Source organism: Haliotis rubra, unplaced genomic scaffold, assembly GCF_003918875.1.
Source record: "Haliotis rubra isolate DU_JTF1 unplaced genomic scaffold, ASM391887v1 Scf400, whole genome shotgun sequence".
Classification (NCBI taxonomy): Eukaryota; Metazoa; Mollusca; class Gastropoda; order Lepetellida; family Haliotidae; genus Haliotis; species Haliotis rubra.
The window spans coordinates 417,679-441,307 of record NW_025767081.1 but is presented as its reverse complement, the minus strand read 5'-3'; the positions used below and the strand labels follow the sequence as shown (position 1 = coordinate 441,307).

At 38.6% G+C, this 23,629-nt stretch overlaps 2 protein-coding genes and 1 long non-coding RNA gene across 5 annotated transcripts; 1 reads left to right on the top strand and 2 right to left on the bottom strand.

The window, feature by feature from the left end:
- Nucleotides 1-2,682: 2,682 nt before the first annotated feature.
- Nucleotides 2,683-11,710, bottom strand: LOC124287444 (peroxisomal membrane protein PEX14-like). The gene is given in 10 exon segments (XM_046723996.1): nucleotides 2,683-6,301; nucleotides 6,675-6,888; nucleotides 7,633-7,724; nucleotides 8,309-8,467; nucleotides 8,469-8,501; nucleotides 9,342-9,436; nucleotides 9,785-9,919; nucleotides 10,142-10,226; nucleotides 10,798-10,854; nucleotides 11,652-11,710. Coding segments are annotated over 10 exon segments (1,092 nt in total). The 5' UTR covers nucleotides 11,682-11,710; the 3' UTR covers nucleotides 2,683-6,109.
- A 94-nt stretch (nucleotides 11,711-11,804) lies between these two features.
- On the top strand, nucleotides 11,805-15,746 carry LOC124287481 (DNA fragmentation factor subunit alpha-like). Of its 3 annotated transcripts, none has more exons than XM_046724038.1 (5): nucleotides 11,805-11,869; nucleotides 12,380-12,491; nucleotides 13,418-13,576; nucleotides 13,826-13,956; nucleotides 14,467-15,746. In XM_046724038.1, the coding sequence occupies exons 2-5, from the start codon at nucleotides 12,404-12,406 to the stop codon at nucleotides 14,677-14,679; spliced, it is 591 nt and encodes a 196-aa protein (XP_046579994.1). In that variant the 5' UTR covers nucleotides 11,805-11,869; nucleotides 12,380-12,403; the 3' UTR covers nucleotides 14,680-15,746. The 3 variants fall into 3 exon arrangements, with proteins under 3 accessions (XP_046579994.1, XP_046579992.1, XP_046579993.1); XM_046724036.1 differs by lacking the exon at nucleotides 11,805-11,869 and adding an exon at nucleotides 11,877-11,981; XM_046724037.1 differs by lacking the exon at nucleotides 11,805-11,869 and adding an exon at nucleotides 11,972-12,060.
- Nucleotides 15,747-17,350: 1,604 nt separating this feature from the next.
- LOC124287482 lies at nucleotides 17,351-19,716 on the bottom strand. Its single transcript, XR_006901281.1, has 2 exons — nucleotides 19,431-19,716; nucleotides 17,351-17,498 (listed from the first exon to the last, which is right to left on the bottom strand). It is a non-coding gene; the product is annotated as an uncharacterized LOC124287482 (long non-coding RNA).
- Between the last annotated feature and the right edge of the window lie 3,913 nt (nucleotides 19,717-23,629).

Genomic DNA, 23,629 nt, shown 5'->3' with positions numbered 1-23,629 from the left:
CCCCACATGGGCACAATGTGTGAAGCCCATTTCTGGTGTCCCCCGCCGTGATGTTGCTGGAATATTGCTCAAAGCGGCGTAAAACCAAACTCAGTCAGTCAGTCAGTCTGGTACTTTTTAGCAAACACATTGGATAATCCAATATCTCCCTGTCTCTTGTAAACTACGTTCAAGTGGTCAAAGCAGAGACCACTAGAGGCTATCTTTCTGGCCATATTTGTAGATAAAACCTTTTCACACACAAGGTGTTGAAGGCTTGGGAGATTAGCTTTTATAGCTTTAGACCGTGCCAAGGAGTCTGTACAGTACTTCACACAAAAAGTAGATTGGGTCTTTGCATCAAGAGAAGCATGACAAGCTGAGTACAGCTGTTGCAATGACAAGGCATCTGACAAGGCATCATGTGCAACATAGTCACTCCCCACAATATTTTTAAACAACTCAACCTGAGCATATGAATTAAGTCCAGGATTTGTCAATTTGAATAGCTGAAGTGTATCTAGAAAACCACCTAGAAAACCATGTACATGATTTGAAAATTGTGGTATGTAATCAATGGCAAGTAATGCATTGAAAAGTAATGGACAATCATATAACTTGATATTGTGCCCAACCAGAACATTGCCTTCACTTTTGCTAAGAAAGGAAATCAGGTCTCCAATAGCCGTCTTTAAAGATACAGGATAAACTTCTTCACTGTAGTGAAACATCCTTCTCCCCTCAACACGTATGCCTGTGACCTGTGCAGCAGCTGGAGTAATCTGTACCTCGGGTTCAACGTAGCGGTTGAATCGTTCTTCTCCCCAGACTGCAGCTAACAGCGTAACATGAGATGTTCTCGCTATAAGAGAATAAAGCAAGACATAAGAGGGCATTCATATACTGACTGCTGACTGACTGAGTTTGGTTTTACGCCGCTTTTAGCAATATTCCAGCAACATCACGGCGGGGGACACCAGAAATGGGCTTCACACGTTGTACCCATGTGGGGATTCGAACCCGGGTCTTCGGCGTGACGAGCCAACGCTTTAACCATTAGGCTACACCACCGCCCCGGCATTCATATAAAAAAAAGTACTTCTTTTAATAGGTGTTAAGCAAACCCCCCACCCTGTAATACCCTTGTATTATTGATTACACAAATAATGCCAGAACGCTTATATTAGATATTTAGATCAAATATATATATTTATAGAGCACAATTTTAAACATTCATGTATACATGCATTGTGAGTCTAACTTTTGCAGGGTAGTAAATTCAAGATCTTAATATTCAAATATATCTTACAATGCATAGTGTCCTCGTCAGGATAAAAGTCTACAGATATTGTTTATATCCGTTGGGGTCATATGCGGGTATCGATGCAAATTAGAGAGATCAAATGCCTCAACTTCTTTTCAAAATCATTATGAAGTCACTCTATTGAATATTAGAAACGCCAAGCAAAGTGTATCAAAATTATTAAACATGGTAAAACATAGCATCTATCAAAATTTAAAAACATTCGTAATATCTCCAAATGGGTTCCTGCTTCTATAATCTATCATTCACCTGTGTTTCCCTGAAATGCATTATTGTGCACATTTCAGGGCATTTTCTATCAGCTACATATTGTTGCAGGTCATTTAGTGGTAATAGAAAAGAAGAACGACATGGTACGATAAGGTGTTATCGCACAGAAACTATCATTAAAATTTTGACACAGTTCACTATTTGTTACGAGGGAGGAGTGCAGAGAAAGGGACAGCCAGGTGTGCGAGAAAGGATGGAGACGGCACAGCACAGGCTAATGAATCAATAATTTGGTGGGCACTTGTGCACGTGCTTCTCTAACAACTGGCTGTCCCTTTATTTATGTGGCAATTTTGTACAATGATAAAATTTGCAATTCATCGGTCCGTTTCTGACTCAAACGGACTGTAGTACGATTCGGCTAGTCCTTGTTTTATCCCGCCGATGCCGAGCGCCGGAATAAATGGAGTACAGGAAGATTAATTGTTCCAATGAGTTATAACACAGATCCATTCTCGGTCACATGATCTGCACAACAAAACACATAAGCGAAATTTCAGGAAATCGGGAACTCCACTGCATCAGTGTTTCAACAATGATATAAATGTAATAGTGTAATGTAATAACTTGTAACTTTTAACATTTTTGAAGGTAGAGTTGGGATCTAAGTATTTTACGAAGGCTTCCTTCAACAATTTTTTACAACTGTCTCGTTGTTTTTGATAACGTCTCAAGGCAGTTTGACGGGTACAGAGCCGAGGTTGGTCGGGAGAGAAGACCTTAACCACATAATAAAACATGATTAAAATATCATTAAATGTAAGTACACTAAGAATACTTAGATTTGTGTTTTACATCTATTTTTGCAAACTTATGAATGATATTATTCCTCCTTGCTTGAGTGAGTGAGTGAGTTTGGTTTTACGCCGCTTTTAGCAATATTCCAGCAATATCACGGCCGGGTACACCAGAAATGAGCTTCACACAAAGTACCCATGTCCTCCTTGCTTGAGGAATGAGAAGAAGCTACATCCCTACACCACGCCCTGGTGCGCTTCAGGGATGTTGATAATATAAATGTTTGCACTAGACTGATAGGAGACAAAGGAAGGCTGTTTCAGTTATAATGATCTGAAATCCAAAGGTCTCATTGATGACAGACAAGGCAGTAAAGTGAACCCTTTTATTGTATACATCTCTGTATTGAAAGACTTATAAACGTATGGCATTGAGGCATCCATTAGAAGCCAACATTTAAAAGGCCCAAACAAATCATTAACACACCCGGCCCAATGACACATGCCACATTGCCACATAGTTCCACACTCCCTTGCCATGCATGATCAAACATTACAAATGTAACTACTTCTTGTCTTAAATAGGGATGGCTGGATAGCCAAATGGTTAAATTCCCACATGGGTACAATGTGTGAAGTCCATCTCTGGTGTCACCAGCCGTCATACTACAGGAATATTGCTAAAACAGCTTAAAACAATATTCACTCATTCACTCATCTCAAATTGTTGCAACCTTCCCTATCACCCTCCGGCCTTTCCCATGACAGCACATTAGCTGTGATGAACTTGACTGAAACAAATGTAACATTATTCCAACTGAAATTTTCTGGGTACGAGAAATCAGTCATGATAACCTGAATAGAAATATGGTAGCTGTAGTAGTAAATATGTGGACTCCCTGTGATAATGAACATTGATAATATTATGAACAGAAATAATATCAGGATCATGACAGAATTGCATAGCAACCAATTAATATGATCAACCATTAACAGTATGATCAGTAGGTAAACTAAGATGATTGTGGGTGAACTGACAATGTGTTAGTCTCAATTATTCTACTTACAGCATCCAATGATTGCAGTCTGCAAAGTGAACAATCTTCAGACACACTACCTGTTTCGATGGTTGTCTAATGCCAAACTTCCAGCAATAGTCCAGTGTGACTGACTGACTGAGTTTGGTTTTAGCAATATTCCAGCAACATCACGGCGGGGGACACCAGAAATGGGCTTCACACATTGTACCCATGTGGGGATTCGAACCCGCGGGTCTTCGGGTGACGAGCCAACGCTTTAATCGCTAGGCTACCCCACCGCCCCAGTCCAGTGTGATGGCAGACAGGAAAATAATTGTGTCTGGACCAGACTATCTGATGCCATATAGCTGGAATATTGTTAAGTGCGGCATTAAACAACAAACCAGCCAACCATACAATCCAGTGATTGACATCATGAGCAACGATTCAACCTGTCTGGGTATGATGCCACACACTCAACCAAGTTCCCTCCACTGACCACCCATTTCATACATTCACTTCTTACAAGCTAACATGGAATTCCAGGTGTTTGACCACGTAGTCTTGGGGACCAATTATTTCATCTTCACTCACACACTCACATGAGAGTCAATCACATACTATCTGGGCTTTGAGTTAGTTGACCAATAACATGAACAGTAATCAACACTGCAGGTAGGATACCGGGTAACAATCACAACTCAAAGTTAACACAAGACATTCACCTTTGTTTGTTCTCTCCACACAATGCCACCATTCTGACCAACAAATCCCCTTCTCCACATATTTTTACTAGGACTGTGTCAAAACCATCACAAAAGTATTGAAATTAATCTGAATGGAAAATGCATATGAATCATGAAGTAGAAACAAATGATTAAATTTTAAATTCAAATTAAATTTTAAATTCAAATCAATATGCAAATATAATACTTAAGCACAAAGGGACACACAAAGTCACATCAACAGAATGATTGATATTCGTTGCACGCACAGCCATACAATTAGCCACAAGGGTATGTTGTACGCAGGGGCGAATTTAACTCTGATTAAAGCAAATGAAACATATATACATTTGGAAGTTTAAATCGCCAGTATGTCAACATATAAAGGTGTTTGATAATTATAAGAGTGCACAAATCAATTCTCTAACTCAACTACTACAGCAATCTGTACTATAACTCATGTTTTAAGGCACAAACTGACAAGAAATCTTGCATGTTTTTCTTCACAAATGAATTACAAAATACTCATTGCCAGTTTGATTAGGCAAAACATATATACATGAAACAATAAATACACCTTGGTGTCATGAAGTCACTTTGCAGCTCACGATAATACCCAGAGATCCTTTTGGGTATTATTGTTGCCATACCACATTAGTAGTCTATTAAACATATTGAATACTATTTTGATGACTTCTTTGAGTGGCATTGTTTAGAAGTTGGAGAGTAATATACAGGCAAACTTTATGGTTAAACAACTTCTTTATTCGGTAGATGCGACTTTTCGATACAGATTCTTGTATCGTTGTCAAGCATGTATGAGTAAGGTAGAAAAACAGGGGCTATATATATATACAGTAAATAATTAACTGAAACAACAAGGACGTGTATCGAAACGTCTCATCTACCGAATAAAGAAGTTGTTTATCCATAAAGTTTGTCTGTATATGTATACTATTTTGATGACTCAACACTTGTAAATAAATATGTCACAAAATCTGGAATTTTCACTGAGAAAATGTCCTGAAGAGTGAAACATTCATTATTTCATTTGAGTATCTATCTTTCATTTAATCTGGTTGTACAGCTCCCTAATCTGTCGTTGATGAAGAAAAATTATCATACACTTCACCCTCACTATCGTAGTTACGATATGTAAGGAGGTACTGAAAGGCTTGCATTAGACCTGTCTGCTCGTATTTCAGAATATAAGTATTTATTTATAAACAACAGAAAAGTCAGATCCTGTGATCAGACTACATCAGGGGTCAGGGATATACCTTGAGTCCTGTATTTGAGGGTCCCTTGGACTCATACTCTTAATTTTCAGGGGTCCTGGACAACAAAATGGTGGTCCCAGACACTTAAATATTACTATTAATACTGTTATTGTATTATCACTTAAACTGTTACAGTAATCAAATTGCAAACGATACCATAACCCAGCTAGTAGCAAACTCAGTGATAACTTATGGTTACTTGATTGGAAATTCTACAAAAAGTATTTAGACTTTTTCTGCGTCCCTGTGGCCGCGCTAATAAATTTTGTTGTGTCCATTGTCAATTCTTACGTGTATAGGACGCAGAAATTCACGTCCCGTAAATCCCTGAGTGGTGTAGACAATCAAGCCGAAACATCTCTTGCAGCATAAAGTGAGTAAACTTGGAGTTGATTTGCAAACAATACTTCAGAAGTGTCGACACACTGGCCCGTTAATTACAACAAACACAACAGGAACAAGCAAACAAAAATTGCAAGGTGGATTATCAGTGTTCCTTATAATTATTTGGAATCAGTCTTCCTGTTCCAAAAAGCTGAATCCATGTTCCACAGCAGTAATCAGATTAAATGCACTTGGGAAGACCTTTTTCCAGTTCATCTCTCAATCCATGTGATACCTCACTTAACCAACTGCTTCTCACTGACAAGGTACAAATGTCTTCATCTTTGGTTGAAAGAGAAATCAACTTCAAATTGTCCAGAATTCTCGAGTTTGGATAATGGACCGTTACCAAATTCACAAGCTTTTTTCACAGGACTGATGATCATAGATTTCATGAAGATGAAATAGCTTGACTTGCCGCCTCCTCTTCTGAATGATCTTTTGTTTTGCTGAAGTTGTCATTACCAGAATGAGGCTCATTACCAGATTGAGGCTCATCACCCTTGACCTCCAATCCATTCATCTGAGATTGGTCAGTACTCGTAACTTCTGAGACTAAAACTCTTCCAGAATCAGAGTTTATCTGAAACAAATTACAACCTTTAAACTAGTGAGTGAATAAATATCAGCTGTTTTACTTTGCAAAAAATGTCACTTAACATACAATTACTTTAGTGATTAATCCTAGAGTCACCCTCACTACTGCGAACTGTTTCTGGTTGTACTTCAAACAAGTCTTTTCAAGATTATTACACGTATGTGTATGTATGTGCATGTCAAATAAGTCGTTCGGTCCATCATTTTATGACAAGCTAAATAAGAAAAGTAACGGGTAATCCTCTCAAAGGATAACTAAATTGAAGACAACTTATTCTTCCGATATACTGACCATTGTTCTAAATAATTCAGCAATATGACATTACGTGGATGGAACTAACCAACAATGAAAACCCTACCTGCTCCTGAATGCTGCTAGAGTTGTCTCCCTGTGTTCCAGGCAATCTTACATCTTCTTCACATGCTACCCCCAACATATTATTACTGGAACTTGTCTCTGTGCCATTTGATTGGCTAGAGGAACTGTCACTAGATGACAGCGTTGTAGAGGATGTTGACATCTGCCATGACGGAAGCACTGGCGACGTCTGTGGAACTGGGGGAAACTGACGCCTAGAACAAACATTTCATCAGGATTTTACAAGTTGCATAATAATACACTCAGTCTGCAAGAAATAAGATGGATGATAAGAATAAAGTTTGTCTGAATTATTTATCATGTTAAGCAAACCAAAATGTTTGTATTTCATGCTGGGTATTTGATCTCATTCACAGCTTTCTGGTGTGCCCAAGGAATGCACAGCAAATTGCAGCACCTAAGATGACTAGGCAACTCTTGACCGTATTTTTACAACAACAGAGTGAAGGTGGACTGCTTAACATAGAACATAACATTATTCCCACTATATAATGTCAACTTTATTCCCACTATATAATGTCAACATTATTCCCACTATAACATTATTCCCACTATATAATGTCAACGTTATTCCCACTATAACATTATTCCCACTATATAATGTCAACTTTATTCCCACTATATGTCAGGTGACAAACCAGCGAGTGATATCATGACGTCAAACACCATTAGGTATGAAAAGTCACATGACCACATGATCCATTGTAGTCACCAACCATAGGATACACCAAGTCATTCAGATTTGCAATATCAGTGAGTGACGGAGTGAGTTTATTTTTATGCCACTTTTAGCAATATTCCAGCAATATCACGGCATGGACACTGGACTTCACATACTGTACCCATGTGGGGAAATAGACCAGGGTCTTCATCATGATGAGCAAACACTATACTCACTAGGTTACCACACCAATATCACTGGAAGAAATGCCACACACCTGCTGAGTAACAAACCCTTCAGTGAGGATATTTCGGTCTTCACATCCTGCAGGAGGTCTGTGTCTTTACTCTTCACAGCAGTGTGAGAACCCTGCAATCAGACAAACCTCTTCTTTCAGTGTCTTTAACTGCCACGCAGAACTCGAACACCAATGTCTGAATGCTTTCAAACAAATACTATTGTATGCCTATAACAACAGCCGAAGAAGCACAACTGATACAAAACTGATACATGGAAGGCAAAATGATTTGTACATATGGAACAGCAATCATCCGAGACATTGTTACATCATCTGTACAGTGAGTGAGTGAGTAGTGTGGTTTTACGCCGTTTTTAGCAATATTCCAGCAATATCACGGCGGGGGACACCAGAAATGGGCTTCACACATTGTGCCCATGTGGGGAATCGAACCCGGGTCTTCGGTGTGACGAGCCGAATGCTTTAGCCACTAGGCTACCCCACCGCCCCTCATCTGTACAGAGAAACCCTGTTAATGAATTACTGCTATGAATAGTAATTTGAGGAAAATGTTATTTCCAAAGGCTCAAGTGCCGAGGGTGAAAGGACTTCCATTGAAAGAACAAAAGGTTTATATTGTGTGATGACAGCCAAACTACAGGATAATGATCACAATTCAACAGAGTATGTTAGTCACATGAATTCATAGCGTTACCTCTCCTGTGTTAGAGATTGCTGTCAAAGATGTCTGCTGTGTGGTCAGCGACTCCTGAATGGACTTCAGCGTCTCCTGGACCTGGACCATGTTCTGGTTCAGGTTCTGCAGCTCCACCAGCTGCTGCTCCAGACGATCCATACGACTGTCATCCTGGGCCCGACTTACCCTGGAGCCAGGGCCTTATGTACAACTGTAACCATGATAACGTCTTCCATGCACACTCAAAGTCTCAAGTCACATACATGTACTACCATCTTATATAAATCACGGCCCCATTTCATAAAGCTATCGTAGCGCTATGAGTCTATGTCTATGTCACATTATATCGGGAACGACACTCGCAGTTTTGTGAAACAGGGCCATGAATATTATTAGGGAAACAAACTGATATAGCTGTACTATTTTATCAAATATTTTTTACCATGTTAGAGTCATTTTCATCACACAACTTTTAACACTTCTTCTGCTTTTGAATAACAACTCATTTGGACTTTGAACTTAAAACGTTTATAAATTCACACTTGATCCCGTCACTATATGGCTGGAATAATGCCAATGTGACTTTAAACCCAACTCAACACAACTCAACTCAGGGACAGCAGTGTAAGTATACTACTCCACTTTTAATAGAGAAATTTATATTTTGCCATCATATTAATATTATTCTCACTTGCAAAGTGTATATTTGAATAGACTGGCATAATATCTGATTATCCCAATCAAATGTTAAGTAGTAAAGCAGTATAGCTTTAATAACAGATAACTACGGATGGGATTAAAGTGGACACCCAGAGTTTCCTTTCTGGAACAAACATCAGCTGAGAGAGAATGTTGTTTGTCGTTTTTCTTTTACAGGGGTAGGAGTTAGACCTATCTTGATTACTTTAGCACTTGGCACAAACATGGCTGGATGATACTGAGAGGGAAGTGTCAAACATGTCAAGTCATGGTATGTAGAGGCTAGTAGGAGTATTTGCAAGAGCAATTTGCCAATCAGACAGCTTTTTTCTCAAATCAATAATAACCATACCTGATACATTCGGTACACAGCATATGAGATGCTGGATATGATGAGAGCTGTGGTAGTGAAATCCTTCACACGCACCCATGTTGATGGCAGAGGCGCTGCAGGAAAATAAGGTAAAACTGTCAAACACTGATCTCACAGCAACACAGTCCCAGCTTACCAAGGGCAATACCCAAGATCAAATAGTATTTACTGGAAGACACTTCACATTAACAATACATGTATCTGGTGCTTTTCTTCATCATTCTGAGTTTGATTCAATTTTCAAAACACTGACTGGCATTAAGGCCAAAATATTGTTGTCAAGGAAAAAGATATAGCAAAAATAATACTTCCATCTTCTTAAAATTTCATGGCTTTTCAAAATAAATCATCCAAACAAAAGGGATTCAAATTCATTCCTTTAGAGTCATATAAAGCTATGCTAGAATGTTGCAACTGTCTACCTTGAAGCGGAGGCTGCACAGCAAGTGCCTGCTGGAACGGTCCCGGGGGGTACTGTGTCGGTTGGGCCGGGGGTGTGACTAGGTCTGTTACCCCTGCCTTCTGCACAGCAAGATCTATCTCTTCTTTGGTGAGACCTGAAGAGATGAAGTGACATAGCTTGATAACACTGTGATCTCAAGATTACTGTTCTTCGAAAGGTGCATGTGTTGTGTGTGTGTGTGTGTGAGAGAGAGAGTGAGAAAGAGACAGACAGAGAGAGATAGGCAATAGCTCAGTCCCCTTGACGGTAGAAGATGGTATTTGAGGTACAGTAATACTCTTGCGTAATTGTGAAGACAACATGACAAATATCCTACCTTTCTTTTCAAGAAATGCCTTCCTCTGATACAATGGACTTTGCTGGACTTTGGGATTCTGCAAGAACTTTACAGCAGTACTTATCTGCAAATGGAAAACCACTGACAATGATTTGAAGTCCTGTAATCAGGTACATTGTTATCTTTGTGACATGTATCATCATGACCCTTCTATTTTTTATATCAACTTTAACAAATGTTTTCAATTGTAGTATTCTGCTTGCTACAGCACTGTGAAAAAGCCATTTGTCCTGTCTGCTATTGTTAATTCATAGACACAGACACACGACCAAAAATACTGTTTTGTGATGTTTCATGTTTAATCATTAGCATATCCAGTATTCATACTCAACAAAACAATACATCAATACTTTAGCATCATTAATAATAATAATAATTGTGAATTTATAATGCGGCTTTTCCATATACAAGGCACATGCTCAGAGCGCTAACACACAATCTGATTACTATTACCCCGGATAACCGGCGCTAGAAGGTTAATAGTCACATGAGTTATCCCACTGGGTAAACATTTTCTGCTGTTAATTATGTGAATATGTTCATCAGAACATGGAAGTATTCTTAATTACCACTTAAAGTTTTCATATTGACACGTAAAACTGCAGATTAAATACACTGAACAAAAACAGACTTACAAGATTTTCTCTGGGACCATCTGCTGGTGCCAGAACATCTTTTGTAACCTCAACAGTCTGAAACATTGAAACCAAAACTAGACATTTCACATCCTGAAATGTGCGATTTGGTCAACACACTGAATCCCGGATGGGACTCAACCCAACAAAAGTGCTAGAATCTGTACTTTACAAACAAAGTGTAATCCCAAGTATAACATATGTTACATTTGACCACTTTCTAAATGGCATTGTGTATTTCATAGCTTTCGGCCGTGGGAGCCGTGCCAAGTAACACTTATCAGAGGGGTACACAAAATCTGCAGTCTAGACTACCAGTTGTCTGACTTCTATTTTTGTGGAAGCCGCGGTGGCTGAGCGGTCTAGGCGTCTGACTTTGTGTGCTGGCGATTAGGTGCCTGATTCTGAGGGTGTGATTATGATGACACTATCATTTACAACCATTTATCAACAATATATTCTTATATACCAAAACTATTTTTGTATGCTTTTACAGCACTGTACAAGTCAGTCATTTCATGTGTTCGTTTCTATTTCTAAATAATATCAAGTTAAAACCAGCAAATGGTTACATTGCCCTCCTTTGTTATTTGTATATGAGATTATTAGGCGGGGAACATTTTATGCACTTCTTCAATTTATGCTTGTCTTATCTTTCGTTATGAAACGTATGTGTTCAAGACGAGAAATCAAACCAGTTCAAAGGTCAGGATTTGGCTTTGCATCTTGAACGTAGACGCTCATGCTGTATTTCGAAAAATTATAATCTCAACAAATGAAAGGGACGCATGCAATCGCGCTGTGCTGCCAAAAGAGCAGTGTTGTTGTCCAAGAAGAAACTCTTTGCAACTCACATCGGGAACTTTCCCCGTCTCATCGGCCATGTTGATGCTTACAGTGTATATGTTGTGTCTACAGTTTTCATTGGATGAAAGTTTCCCATCCATCCAATCAAACAAGGTCTTAAATATGTACAAAACAGGAAGTTGAACGCGACTATATTTGAAAGAGGAAAAGTTATGTGACCAGACTATCAACAAATAAAACAGTGTCGCCAGATATTTTATCATCAGTAATAATATTTTAAATCAATGTTTAAACCTCTACCAATAAAGTAAACTAGCTTTATGGATAATCTATTCAAAATAAAGTCATATCCATTTCGGTATTTAAGCGACACAAAGGTAGTTGTATTACAGATCCTATATAACCAGTCAAAGGCGGACAAGCTTGAAAACATTTCCTTATGAGAATTAAGAAAAAGTATGTTTGATTGGAAGTGTTTGTCACTGGATGTCTCGGCTTTCAGCAGCTATTGATTAATGTTGGGATACAAGTACTTTATCGATCCATGCACTTGATAAATTTTCCTTCAATCCTAATAATTAAAACGGGTAAAAAAACATAGAAACCCTTTTGAAATGCTATCAATGTTTTAATCTACCATGAATTTGTATTACTGCTCTTAACCAGGCTGCAAACTGGCTCTTTCATTGATCTCAGGTGCCACTTTGATCGATTGTCAGGGTTCGGGTAGAATTTCATGATATCGATTCACTCAAACTCTTTATTTTGCTGCTAGACACAACCGGTGAGCGTCAACACAATGTCGAGGCCATTCAAAGTTTGGAGTGGTGACAGAGCTAATAAGAAGTCTGTGACTGCAGCCACTCTTCAAGAGCTGGTGTACAAGGGTGTGTACAACATGGCATCCATAAGAGAAATATATGATTTGGATATAACCACCACATCTCAAGGTGGAATGAATTTAAAGCTCACGACTTTTTAATATGTTGTGATAGCAAGATGTAGATCCCAATACTATTGTCAAGCAAAACAGAATAGTGTAAATATGGTACAAAATTCTACATAGTAGGTGAAAGAGATTAACATGAGTGGGTTAAATAAACACAACAGAAATGTGATAATTGTAACAACATCACGAACAGAGAGCACATAATATCATCATCATGCAGGCACAGTAGGGCTGAAGGGTCGTCGGCACTGGTACTACATGTGTGTACCCCAGGTATGTTACTGTATACAAAAACATACCCTAGACAAAATCAAAATACAGAAACATACCCAAGGACGACCCCATTACGCATTATGCCTTTTTCTTTATCATGCTGTTGTATTAAATGCATTTGATTGCATTTTATATAAAAAATGAAATACACTAATGAATATTTTGCGATGTACAAGATCACTTGCAATCAGTTAAACAAGTTCATACGGTTTTGGTTTTAGGTTGTGGAAAATGAGCTCGTCCAATGCTCATGGTACCGGTTATGTATTTTGACTTCGGTTAAAGTACATTTCTGTATACTGAAAGGTACCTGGGTTACATATCTGTAGTACTGGTTCCCCTGTAGTACAATGACCCCTATAGCCACAGCAGGAGTACAACACTTGTATAGAGTTTAACAAAACATTCACAAATTTAAATGCGAAAAGACTAAGCTTAAGTCATGTCACTTTCAATCCCTATTCTTGTTACTAAGTGGGCAGCTATAACCTGCAGGTACTTGATTAGAATTGACAACATGGACTTGTGACAATAATTGCACAAAAAATAGAATTAACAAGTCTTATATGAGAGAATTTAATTGTGTTACAGGGAGACAGAAGCTGGGACTGGCGGACACAGAGGCTGTGAGGGTGGTGCTAGATGAAGATGGGACAGAAGTGGATGAGGAGGACTACTTCACCTTCCTCTCCAACAATGCAACGTTGCTGATGTTGCGAACATCAGAGAAGTGGAGGCCACAAGGAGCAGGTCAGTGCTCTTGTTAACTCTTCTCCACAGAACAAAAGTGGCTCTTCATTATAAAATCCAAAAAAAAGAAACACAACAATAGAAACAAGTATAAGCCAATTGGTTTCAGATGTTTTTGTTTCTGTTTTGGGTGAAGTATCCTTCTGAACTATATTTTTGTTAATAAAGATGAATTTACTGATTCAAGTTATGTCTTTGAAGAGGTACTAGGGTTATCTGATTGTAACAACAAAAAAACACTGTTGACAGAGGAGGTGTCTCGTGATGAAGTGGATACGATGGATGGGGCCCAGGGGATGTCTGAACGAGTGAAACAGCTGGTATGCGGGCTACAGAGGGACGTATCGCGGATCATAACGTTTTCCAATGAGGACTTGCAGGTAGTGAAATATTTATAGTCAAATCTGTCAAAGTGAAGACAAATTTTGAAGAGTCAGAAATATTTCATATGTGGACAGATCATTTAGTTTTCTGTTTTTACAGAAACAAGCCTACCTGAATTTTTTATAAAATCATTATGGTAAAATCAAACGTGGGCCATAAAAAGATCAACAAAATATTGGAAAGGGATTAATTCATATAATTAAGGTGAAATGACTAACAGGTGTGAAAGTCATGGCCTTAGCGTTTAGAAATCAAGGGTCACAAAATATTTACTGACTTAGTATTACAGTGTTTCAGTATTTGATTTTGAGCAGTTTATTTACCATATGCATTTGAACACATCGAATACAATGCAAAACATGTTGCAATACCTGTGAATTTAAGAAAATAGGAACTTAAGGAAATTTAAGATTGAACAAATTAATGATTCTTTCCCAGTTTGCCTGTTAGGTGCTCTTATTTTGGACCTTATAAAATCCTGCATTTGTTTACCTCCATTGTTCCAGCAAATTGTGGACGTATCGGTGGAGGAGCTAGCATCACTGCTGCAGGACACAGAGAGCTATGCCAAGGCTCTACAGGATTCGTGTAGTCGACATCTGGATGAGCGGCAGCAGGCTGCGGAGGCCATTGACCTCCTGCGTCTCTACCACAGGGCGAGGCAGCACAGCCCGTATGTGGAGGCGGGCAAGAAGAGGAAAGTCGAGGACCAGGAATAGACTTTGTTTCGTGTTTCATCCAATCACTCATCATGTGCTTCATAACATAACTGGAGATCTTGGCAGAGAATGGGAGTCCTTATTTTACATTATGTGTGCAAGTGAATATATCTTAACATTAATATCATTATATTAACAGGTTGAAGGTGTAATGCTTTACTTATATACACAGCAGGACTGTGAGTTTTGATGATCTTAAAGTAATCGTTCCAGCCGTGAGTTGTCTCCAAATCATCTTGTCTGACACTGGCCACCTACTAACCCAGATATGAAGTCAGATTAAGTACGTGTTAGAACAATAGGGACAAGACAATGCATCTCATTGGCAGAGTTATGTCCCTTAAGTATGCTGGATCCTATTATCATGGGTTAAAATACCTAATCATGATCCTTTGTTTAGCACTATTCACAAGTGGGCTCACCAAAATGGTGAAAGTATGTGATCATTTTAACAGTCTGTGCCAACTAGTTCGGGAGTCTAATAGTCCAAACAAGGTTCTTAACATCATTTTAAGTAGATCATAGTGTTTTGTAGACTACGACTATCTGAGCCTATTGACAGAACATTATTTCTCTAGACTTTCTCTTTGCACTCATTGCTTACAGACTGCAAAATGGTAGAAGTCTATGACTTGCATCCTTTTTTTTGCTTCTTCACGTACTAAGCTGACACACTGTGATTTGACTGCTTTAAGTGGCATTTAGAAGCTGGTATGATGAAGAGGAACACGTTTTATGGATAGACAACTTCTGATTGATGTAAATGATGCTTGATGACAGTGTTAGGATCTTCACTGAAAGGTCGCATATATTGCAACAAAGAAGTTGTCCATCCATAATAGGTGTTCCTCTACGCTATGACTTTGTTAACAGTGTGTGGAACTCAATTCTCTCAGTGATACTAACATGGAAACCTAAATATACATTAAGCAGAGAGCCAGGTTACTAAAGTCTGCAAAGCATCAGCTTCAGGGGTGAAGACAAAGTTGACTTACACATTCCAGCATCTTTTCTTTTATTGCAGCTTTTCAGTATCAGACTTGTCGTTTGACGAGTCATTGACGACTCAAAAGTTTGAATCCACAAACTCCACAATATTACGATTTCTAAAATACCTTAGATGTATAGTTTTGTTAGTGAGTACACATTTATAATGTCCCTCATGAAACAGTGAGAGGATCTGATTGGGAAATTTTGAGTTTTGACATGGAAAGTTGTGACACAACCCCTTACGGGTGCAAAACTTCTGGCAACATTGAGCGCCCTTTTTCAGATTTATCAAGAATGTTTTGTATGATTTCTGTAACTGAATATTTTTTTACATTTTACACATGTTTTGTTTTACACGTCACGTGAGTGTATGCGTCATTCATTGTTTAATCAATTTACAAGGGCTGCTTCATTGAAGGCTCTGTTTCTGTTCTTACAGTCGGTTTCATAAAGGAACAGGTGCTCTCCATCAGTTTAATGTCATGCATCATGAATTATAGGAAACTTGTTATTGTTTTGCTTGTATGTCTTGTTTATGTGTTTAAGTGTTACTGTGGGAACAAAATGATAAATATTTCACATTAAAATTAACTATTGTTGTTAGTCTCCATGCAGGACAAAAATATATTGTGCAGCAAGATGTATTATTCATTACAAGGAAGGTTTCCTTTATACTCAGAAGCATCAGAAGACAAGTCATGCAAAGTTCCAGAATGAATCCACCTGGGTTTTTAATCTAATTGATTTAATCATGAAATTAACGACAAGACATGTGAGTGTCTCTCACATCAGTTTCGTTATCTGGATCGGCTGAAATGCAGTGTCGTGTCTTGGTCACTGTTAGGGCTGGGACGGGTAGACATTTTGGACCAGGTAGCCGAGGTAGAATCAAATGACCAAACCCGGTAACCCTTCTTCTATAATAAGAGTTAATTCGCTTGTCTGTTGTTGATGGCAACTGAAACTAATGAAAATTGAGTTACCTAATGAAATGGGTCCATCCGGGTAGTTTATACAGAACCGGGAAGTGAAAATTATTTACAGGACCTGGGTACTCGGTGAACCTCCCCAACCCTATTCCGTGCTCATGTCCGGAAACAACAAGAAGCTTTTTTCAGTTTTCAGTTTTCTGTGTTTCATATCATTCTCATACCAATCTCAAATACCTTTGTATTTGTAAAACTGTTTTTATTTGTAAATCTAGCAGTGCCATGTCTCATCGTAGAGTAAATTCCAACCCCATGTGACGGCATACATGAGTATGGAAGACGATTTGGGTCAGGGCCGGGGTCCTTTTTTAAAGCATAACCGAAACCATGAAGAGTTTTGAAAACCCTTTTGTGATTTTCTTTTTTAAGGAAAATACTAATTAATTACTTTGGCTACCAAACATAATGGTTTGATGAAACAAACTCATGGCCCACAAACATTATGATTTCCATTATCACCTCTAAGATCATCACAAGCTTTGTTTACTTTACAGGCAGCATCCATTTTGTATGATTTATTCATTTTGATTCGACTTTTTTTACTGGTTTACTTACACTGTAGATTATCTTACCAAAACCAACCTGCTTGATCACTTTGACCACAGGATTAGAACAGGATAGTATAAGTAATATTTACCAGACCAACTGTCATGGTTTATTAATATATCTGCAGTTATTTCAGTTTTCTTTACACACATATGCCTTAGCTGTGTGTACAAAGGAGGTGGTGGGGTGGCCTAGTCGTTAAAGATTTTGGTCGTCAGGTTGAAGAACTGGGTTTGATTCCGCACATGGGTACAAAGTGTGAAGCCATTTCTGGTGTCTCCCTCCCCCTCCCTCCTCCTCCTCCGGCCCACCCCATGATATTGCTAAAAGCGGCACAACACTAAAGTCAATCTATACAAAGAGTCCAAGGGTGGCCAAATTATCTAGGAAGTGACAAATTAACTGAATTGCCCTTGGTCGTGCCTGAAGCCTTTCACAATAAGTTTGCTCAAGTTATATATCTAGGTTTTGTCAACAGCATTCTAGTGCATACTTTAAAGTCTTGCCTTCCGATGTTACAAAAAGAACTGTTAAATAAGCAAGCAAATATATAAGGTTTAGAAATCTCAACTCCTGACAAAATGAAGCAGGGAAATCAGTTATCAATTGAAAGTATTGATTTGTTGGTCTGAACGAATTTGCTGTATAATGTGTGAAGTTATAGCAAATATTTACCGTCCCATCACTTATTTACCATTAGTTGAGTGTTAGCATTCAATTTTATGTGTGTTCGAATCTCAAATTTGTTTCCATTTAACAGTAAATATTGTTATAATGAGCTCAAAGGAATATTGAATAATCAAGTAAAGACACAACAAACTGTCGGTATTATTGCTACTTTGACAGGGTCCCAGTCTTTACTGCAAACAAACGCATTCATTACTAATTTAGATATGAACTACTTTAGATATCTGAAGATGGAAAATCAATGCTTCACTCAAGACTGAAGTAACACTTTAATCAGGATCTACTGTTGCTATAGAAGAGGTGCAATGTCAGTGGAAGAAAACAATCAGTTGTGTGAGCTATTGATTTTTGGTTAAAATATCCTGTTTCTGTTATCCTTCTAAAATACAGGAACATTGTTTCATAAGAAATGTTGATATTGTCTTTGAGGTTGATGTGAAGTAGTCCCACGGGTGTGACAGGTGGTGTTAGTGTTTTATATTAAGCTCACTGGAGGAGATGAAAGCGAAAATGAAATTTCGCAAAACGGTTTTGCAAAAGAAATGCTCTGTATGTCAAATGTATATTTTTATGGTAACTGCTAATAATTTTGATATCTTACATGTCAAATTAAATAAATTGCTTCTTTCTTTATTTTAAAGATTGTTTTTTGTGTTTTGGGAGACATGTGACAACACGATCACTGCCGCCTCAGTCAGCTGATGGTGGGTCCCAGTGCCAGTATGGTCTAGGTTGTTATTGAGAGAAAAGCCAAACAGATATGGCGAATCGCAGATTATCTGTCACAAATACACCATGAGGTTTTTCAGTGCTTGTCCCAGAGGAATGAAATAACACACAATTCCTAGTTTTGATCCAGTTACTCAGAAGTTTAATAAGAACTTTTAGAAGGAAAATGTATTTCAAAATACTTGGAAACTCCACTGAACACACTCATGAACACATACCTTCATCGGCAACGTTTTGGCATCGATGTTGGAAGGGTGATGTGGTAGCCCAGTGGTTAAAGCATTCGCTCGTCACCATTTCTGATGGCACCCCGAAGTGATATTGCTGGAATATTGCTTCAAGCGGTGTAAAACCCAACTCTCTCACTTAAATGTTTGACATTTGGAAGCAGTATTTAGCATATGACAGTTCACCACACACCTGGACCATTTCTGTGCAACTCTGACCTAATAACAGAGATTCCTGTACAATCAAAGTTTTACTAAGAGGCAAATTTTATAACTACCGCTCTTGGAATGCTATTTCCTTCATTTACAGCTAAGGTGTTACAGGTGCAAAATTATTACATGTGAATCTTTCATATGCGAGTGAGTGAGTTTAGTTTACACCACACTCAGCAGTATTCCAGCTATATGTTGGTCTTTCATGGGTAGATCCCCTCATCAACTTTCCTCTTAGTTTAGAAACATGATATAGTATTATTGGGCGGTGGTGTAGCCTAGTGAATAAAGAGCTCGCTCGTCACGCCGAAAGCAAGGTTCGATTCCCTACATTGGAACAATGTGTGAAGCCCATTTCTGGTGTCCACACCGTGATATTGCTGGAATATTGCTAAAAGCGGCTTAAAACTAAATTCACTCACTCACTATAAAGTATTCTTCTTAGGTACCTGTAGGAAACTTGAATCATCCAGGCCAACACACGTTTATGTTGACATGAATACTCAACTTGTGGATATAGTCGTAACATTTGTTTTATATCTGCAAAATGTTTTTGTAATATCAATCAGTATTAATTGCAACATGAACCTGTGTTGGTTTAGTGTTTGTGAGTGAATGTGTATGGTTTTAAACCGCTTTTAGCAGTATTCCAGCAATATCACTGCGGGGGACACCAGAAATTGGCTTCACACATCGTACCTATGTGGGGAATCGAACCCGTGTCTTCGGCGTGACGAACGCTTTAACCTCCACCCTACCGCCCCAATAGCGTTTGTGAGCAAACATTGTAGTGCAAAAAAAAATCGTTTTGATGATTATCATCAACTTTAATTCTGTTTTTGTAAATAGCGTTTGCGTTCAACCTACTCTGTATTAGTGAGCAGTGTTATTGTGAAGTCAGTGATAGGTAATAATGAATATTTCTGCACACGTACTTCTGTCCATGCCATGCAATTTACATCGATAAAAGAAACCCATTACACAACGCTATTTCAGCTGATTTACGATGGTTATCACAATATAACGATAATTGGACATGGAATTGCATTTAACATTGATCGGGTAGTATATTTCACAGGGGTCGCTCTCACACGTAACTGTATAAACAGTTACTAAAGTGAACAGAAAATTGTAAAGGATTGAGTGAGTATGGTTTTACGCCGCTTTTAGCAATAATCCAGCAATATCACGGCGTGGTACGGGGTGGTTGGGTAGCCTAGTGGGTAAGGCGTTGGCTCGTCCCGACGAAGACCCGGGTTCGATTCCCCGCTTGGGTACAATATGTGAAGCCCATTTCTGGTGTCCCCCGCCGTGATGTTGCTGGAATATGGCTAAAAGCGGCGTAAAACCATACTCACTCACTCACTCACTCACGGCGTGGTACACCAGAAATAGATATCACACATTGTACCCATATTGGGAGTCGAACCCGGGTCTGGCGCGACGAGCGAAAGCTTTATCCACTAAGCTATCGCACCGCCCAGTTGTATATGAATTTGCAGCAGGACTACAGTTATGTATAGCGTATTTCTCTGGTTTCCATTATATGCTATATTCCCGTAAGCTACTTAACTTGCCCTTGCATGTGTTTGTGACTATTGGGTCAGGATTTGGCGAACACCTGGTGTCATCAACGTTTGATACTCAGTCATAAACACGTGTTGATGATAAAGTCGGACTCGGACCGCCTTTAGCAAGTGTTTCCATATGGAAGGCGTTACGATTTACACTTAATTGGCATGGACGACCCTTGAAAATAGACAGCACTGGAAGCAACAACAAATGGCTCTGTTTGATACTGTATGAGAGTAAGTGAGATATACCACTTTGTGTGAGTGAGTGAGTTGAATGATATTCTAGGTATATCACAACGTTTCAGCTTAATATTGGAGGATTCTGTTCCTCACCGCCTCTAACCCGTGATGATCCATGCCTGACGTAAGAGGCGACTAACGGGATCGGGTGGTCAGGCTGGCTGACACAAGTCATCGTAGCTTCGTGTCCGTTTTCCGCCACCACGGAAAACAGGGTGTAAACAGTAGTGGTGGTCGATTAATTGAAATAATCGAAGATCGTAGTGACTAAACGACCAAGCAATCGATCATAATTTCTCATAATCGAACACAACCAATTATGGAACACTTGTTTTCATTAACAACAAGAAATTTATGTTTCTAACATACTAGTCATCCTTTAAAGATGTGAAATTTTGCCAAAAGGCCCCCCAAGAACTACGGGTTTTTTTCTTATTTTTATGTGCATTAACAAATTTCATAAATGACGCTAACCAATTATTTTCGATGATTGATCGGTTGTAATGAACCAATCATCAATTATGACATTCTAACCAATTCCCAACACTAGTAAACAGTCATGTAAACTGACACTCCGGGGTCGATTTGGGGGTTAGTTAATCAGCTGCCGATCTGAAGTATATGATCTTACGAGAAATGTACGAATTATTCTCTTCTTTCGTCTTTGTTGTTGGGACAAGCGTAAAAGAATCCTGACTGGCAAATTTTTAGAAGGACTTGTCCATTCGGCTGTCTTTAATTGTTTTAAACATCAAATATACAAGAAGTGCTTCATCGTGACATACCTTCGGGATGGAACTGCTCTTATCGTGTAAATTATCGTTTAAATATTTATTTCCGTACCAGACACAACTGTTCTATTGTGTTTCACAAATGTTTAGAAATGGTAATATAAGTGCCTTACGAGACTAAGCAAGATGGGATAATGGAGTAAAGGTTATGTGGCTCAGGAGATGAAGGTCAAGGGATGTGTGTATAATCGAGAATAATCGAGGGCATGACTGAGGCGGAAATTATTCACTTTGCGGTTACCGTATTCACTCAATCGTTATTGCAGATTAAACGTTTATATTTTTGTTTGTCTTATGTTCTGACCTTGTTTTTGAGAGAATGGCAGCCCACAAACTTATTACTCGACCTTGGAAGATACTGCAGTTTCTTACACACCCATGGGTGAGAAACCCATGTGAGAAAACTGGTATCACGCATATGTGTGAGATCGATTTTTAATCCCGTGATTGGCTACTCCATGGTGATGACCTAGTGTCAGGTTATGACGGACTACTTTCCTGATTAAAATTCATTGATAAGTTCCTCGTGCTTCAATCGAACAGAAACCTGTTACTCGTGCCAAGAAAAAACCCTTACACCTACCTGTTATATTCGCGATTGCAACATAAACAGGTATTTATACAATGAAACAGCATTTGAAGAAATATAACACGAATCTATTTATTTTCTAATTCCTTTTATTAAAACTTTTGATTTCTAGTCATGAATTCAAAATCGCTCGAACAATCAGTGAAACTTGTGTTTTAAAACAATTATATGTGAACATCGCCGTTAAAGATAAACACCGGGATTCCCTTCGAATATTCAAAATGTACAACATTGGTACTTTTACTGGAGAGATGCGACAAGTCATGTATCGTCTTACAAATATACCTGACACGATAACGTCAGTGCCTGTCCATTTTGAGATCGATTTGCATCGTTTCTTTGATGAATTGATGAAGATGACATTTTTCATAGATAAACATGATGAAGACCCACTTCCAGCTCCGAGCTACTATGTGATTCCAATGTTATCAAATTCACTCATGACAATCAGAACCAAAACACACTCGTTGAAACAATGTACAACATTTTACAAGAGTTCATGAGTGCAAATGGCGGCACACGTGCTCTCTATTCAATCGAACATGTACAGGAACGGTTTATCTACACATAAGTCATTGCTTAGATATTCCTCCGACGCATGATAATGCAAAGTTCATGTCTTGATAACATACAGAATGTAATCAAATCACATTTCATACTGACAACTCGAGAACGAGAAGGCTGTGGCGAAGAAGAGAGAGTAGTCCCCCATTGATAGTGAACGTAACCTCAGCAATGTCATATTCAAGAACATGGGTTACACCTAATGACACACACTCAATAGTTTTGGCTCTGATTTGATCGGAGAACATTGAAAGTAAACTGGTACACAAGTACAGATCCCCAATGTGCAGAGATATTCAAAACAATCTTCCGATGACGACAACCACCAAACGATGACGATGACGTCACACGCTCAAATATGTTTTGCTTGCAAGAATCAAAATTGTTCACATTTACATGGTAACATCATCTTTTTAGAGTGTTTAATTAATTTTCTGTGATCTTATCTACTTTGCATTATCACTATTGCCTTGATGATGCGAAGAGGTGGCAGAAACTTTTTTGTGAGGGTCACCTTGGGGATGAGTAGTGATTAGGAAACCAAGTGACGTCACTCATTCATAAACGTTGTGTTGTGTATTATTGCGCAGCTACGATGAGAAAATATGAAATTTGAATCTATTCGACCATAAAATGGTGCGATTTTATGGTGTGTAAGAAACAGATTACTGTACTAGTGTCTGTCAGATATCATTTATCTTACAACGAGTTGTAAGATAAATGATATCTGACAGACACTCGTTAAGTAATCTCTATGTACTATTTTTACGGCGATATTACACTAGTTTAATACCGCTAGAGGTATGTCGTC

Bases quoted from the DNA above. Each gene is read 5' to 3' on its own strand.
- LOC124287481 (XM_046724036.1), top strand. From the start codon at position 11,925: ATGGATAATCTATTCAAAATAAAGTCATATCCATTTCGGTATTTAAGC. The intron at 11,982-12,379 runs GTAGTTGTATTA...TTTTGCTGCTAG, and splicing joins GGTATTTAAGCGACACAAAG to ACACAACCGGTGAGCGTCAA. The intron at 13,577-13,825 runs GTCAGTGCTCTT...CACTGTTGACAG, and splicing joins GTGGAGGCCACAAGGAGCAG to AGGAGGTGTCTCGTGATGAA.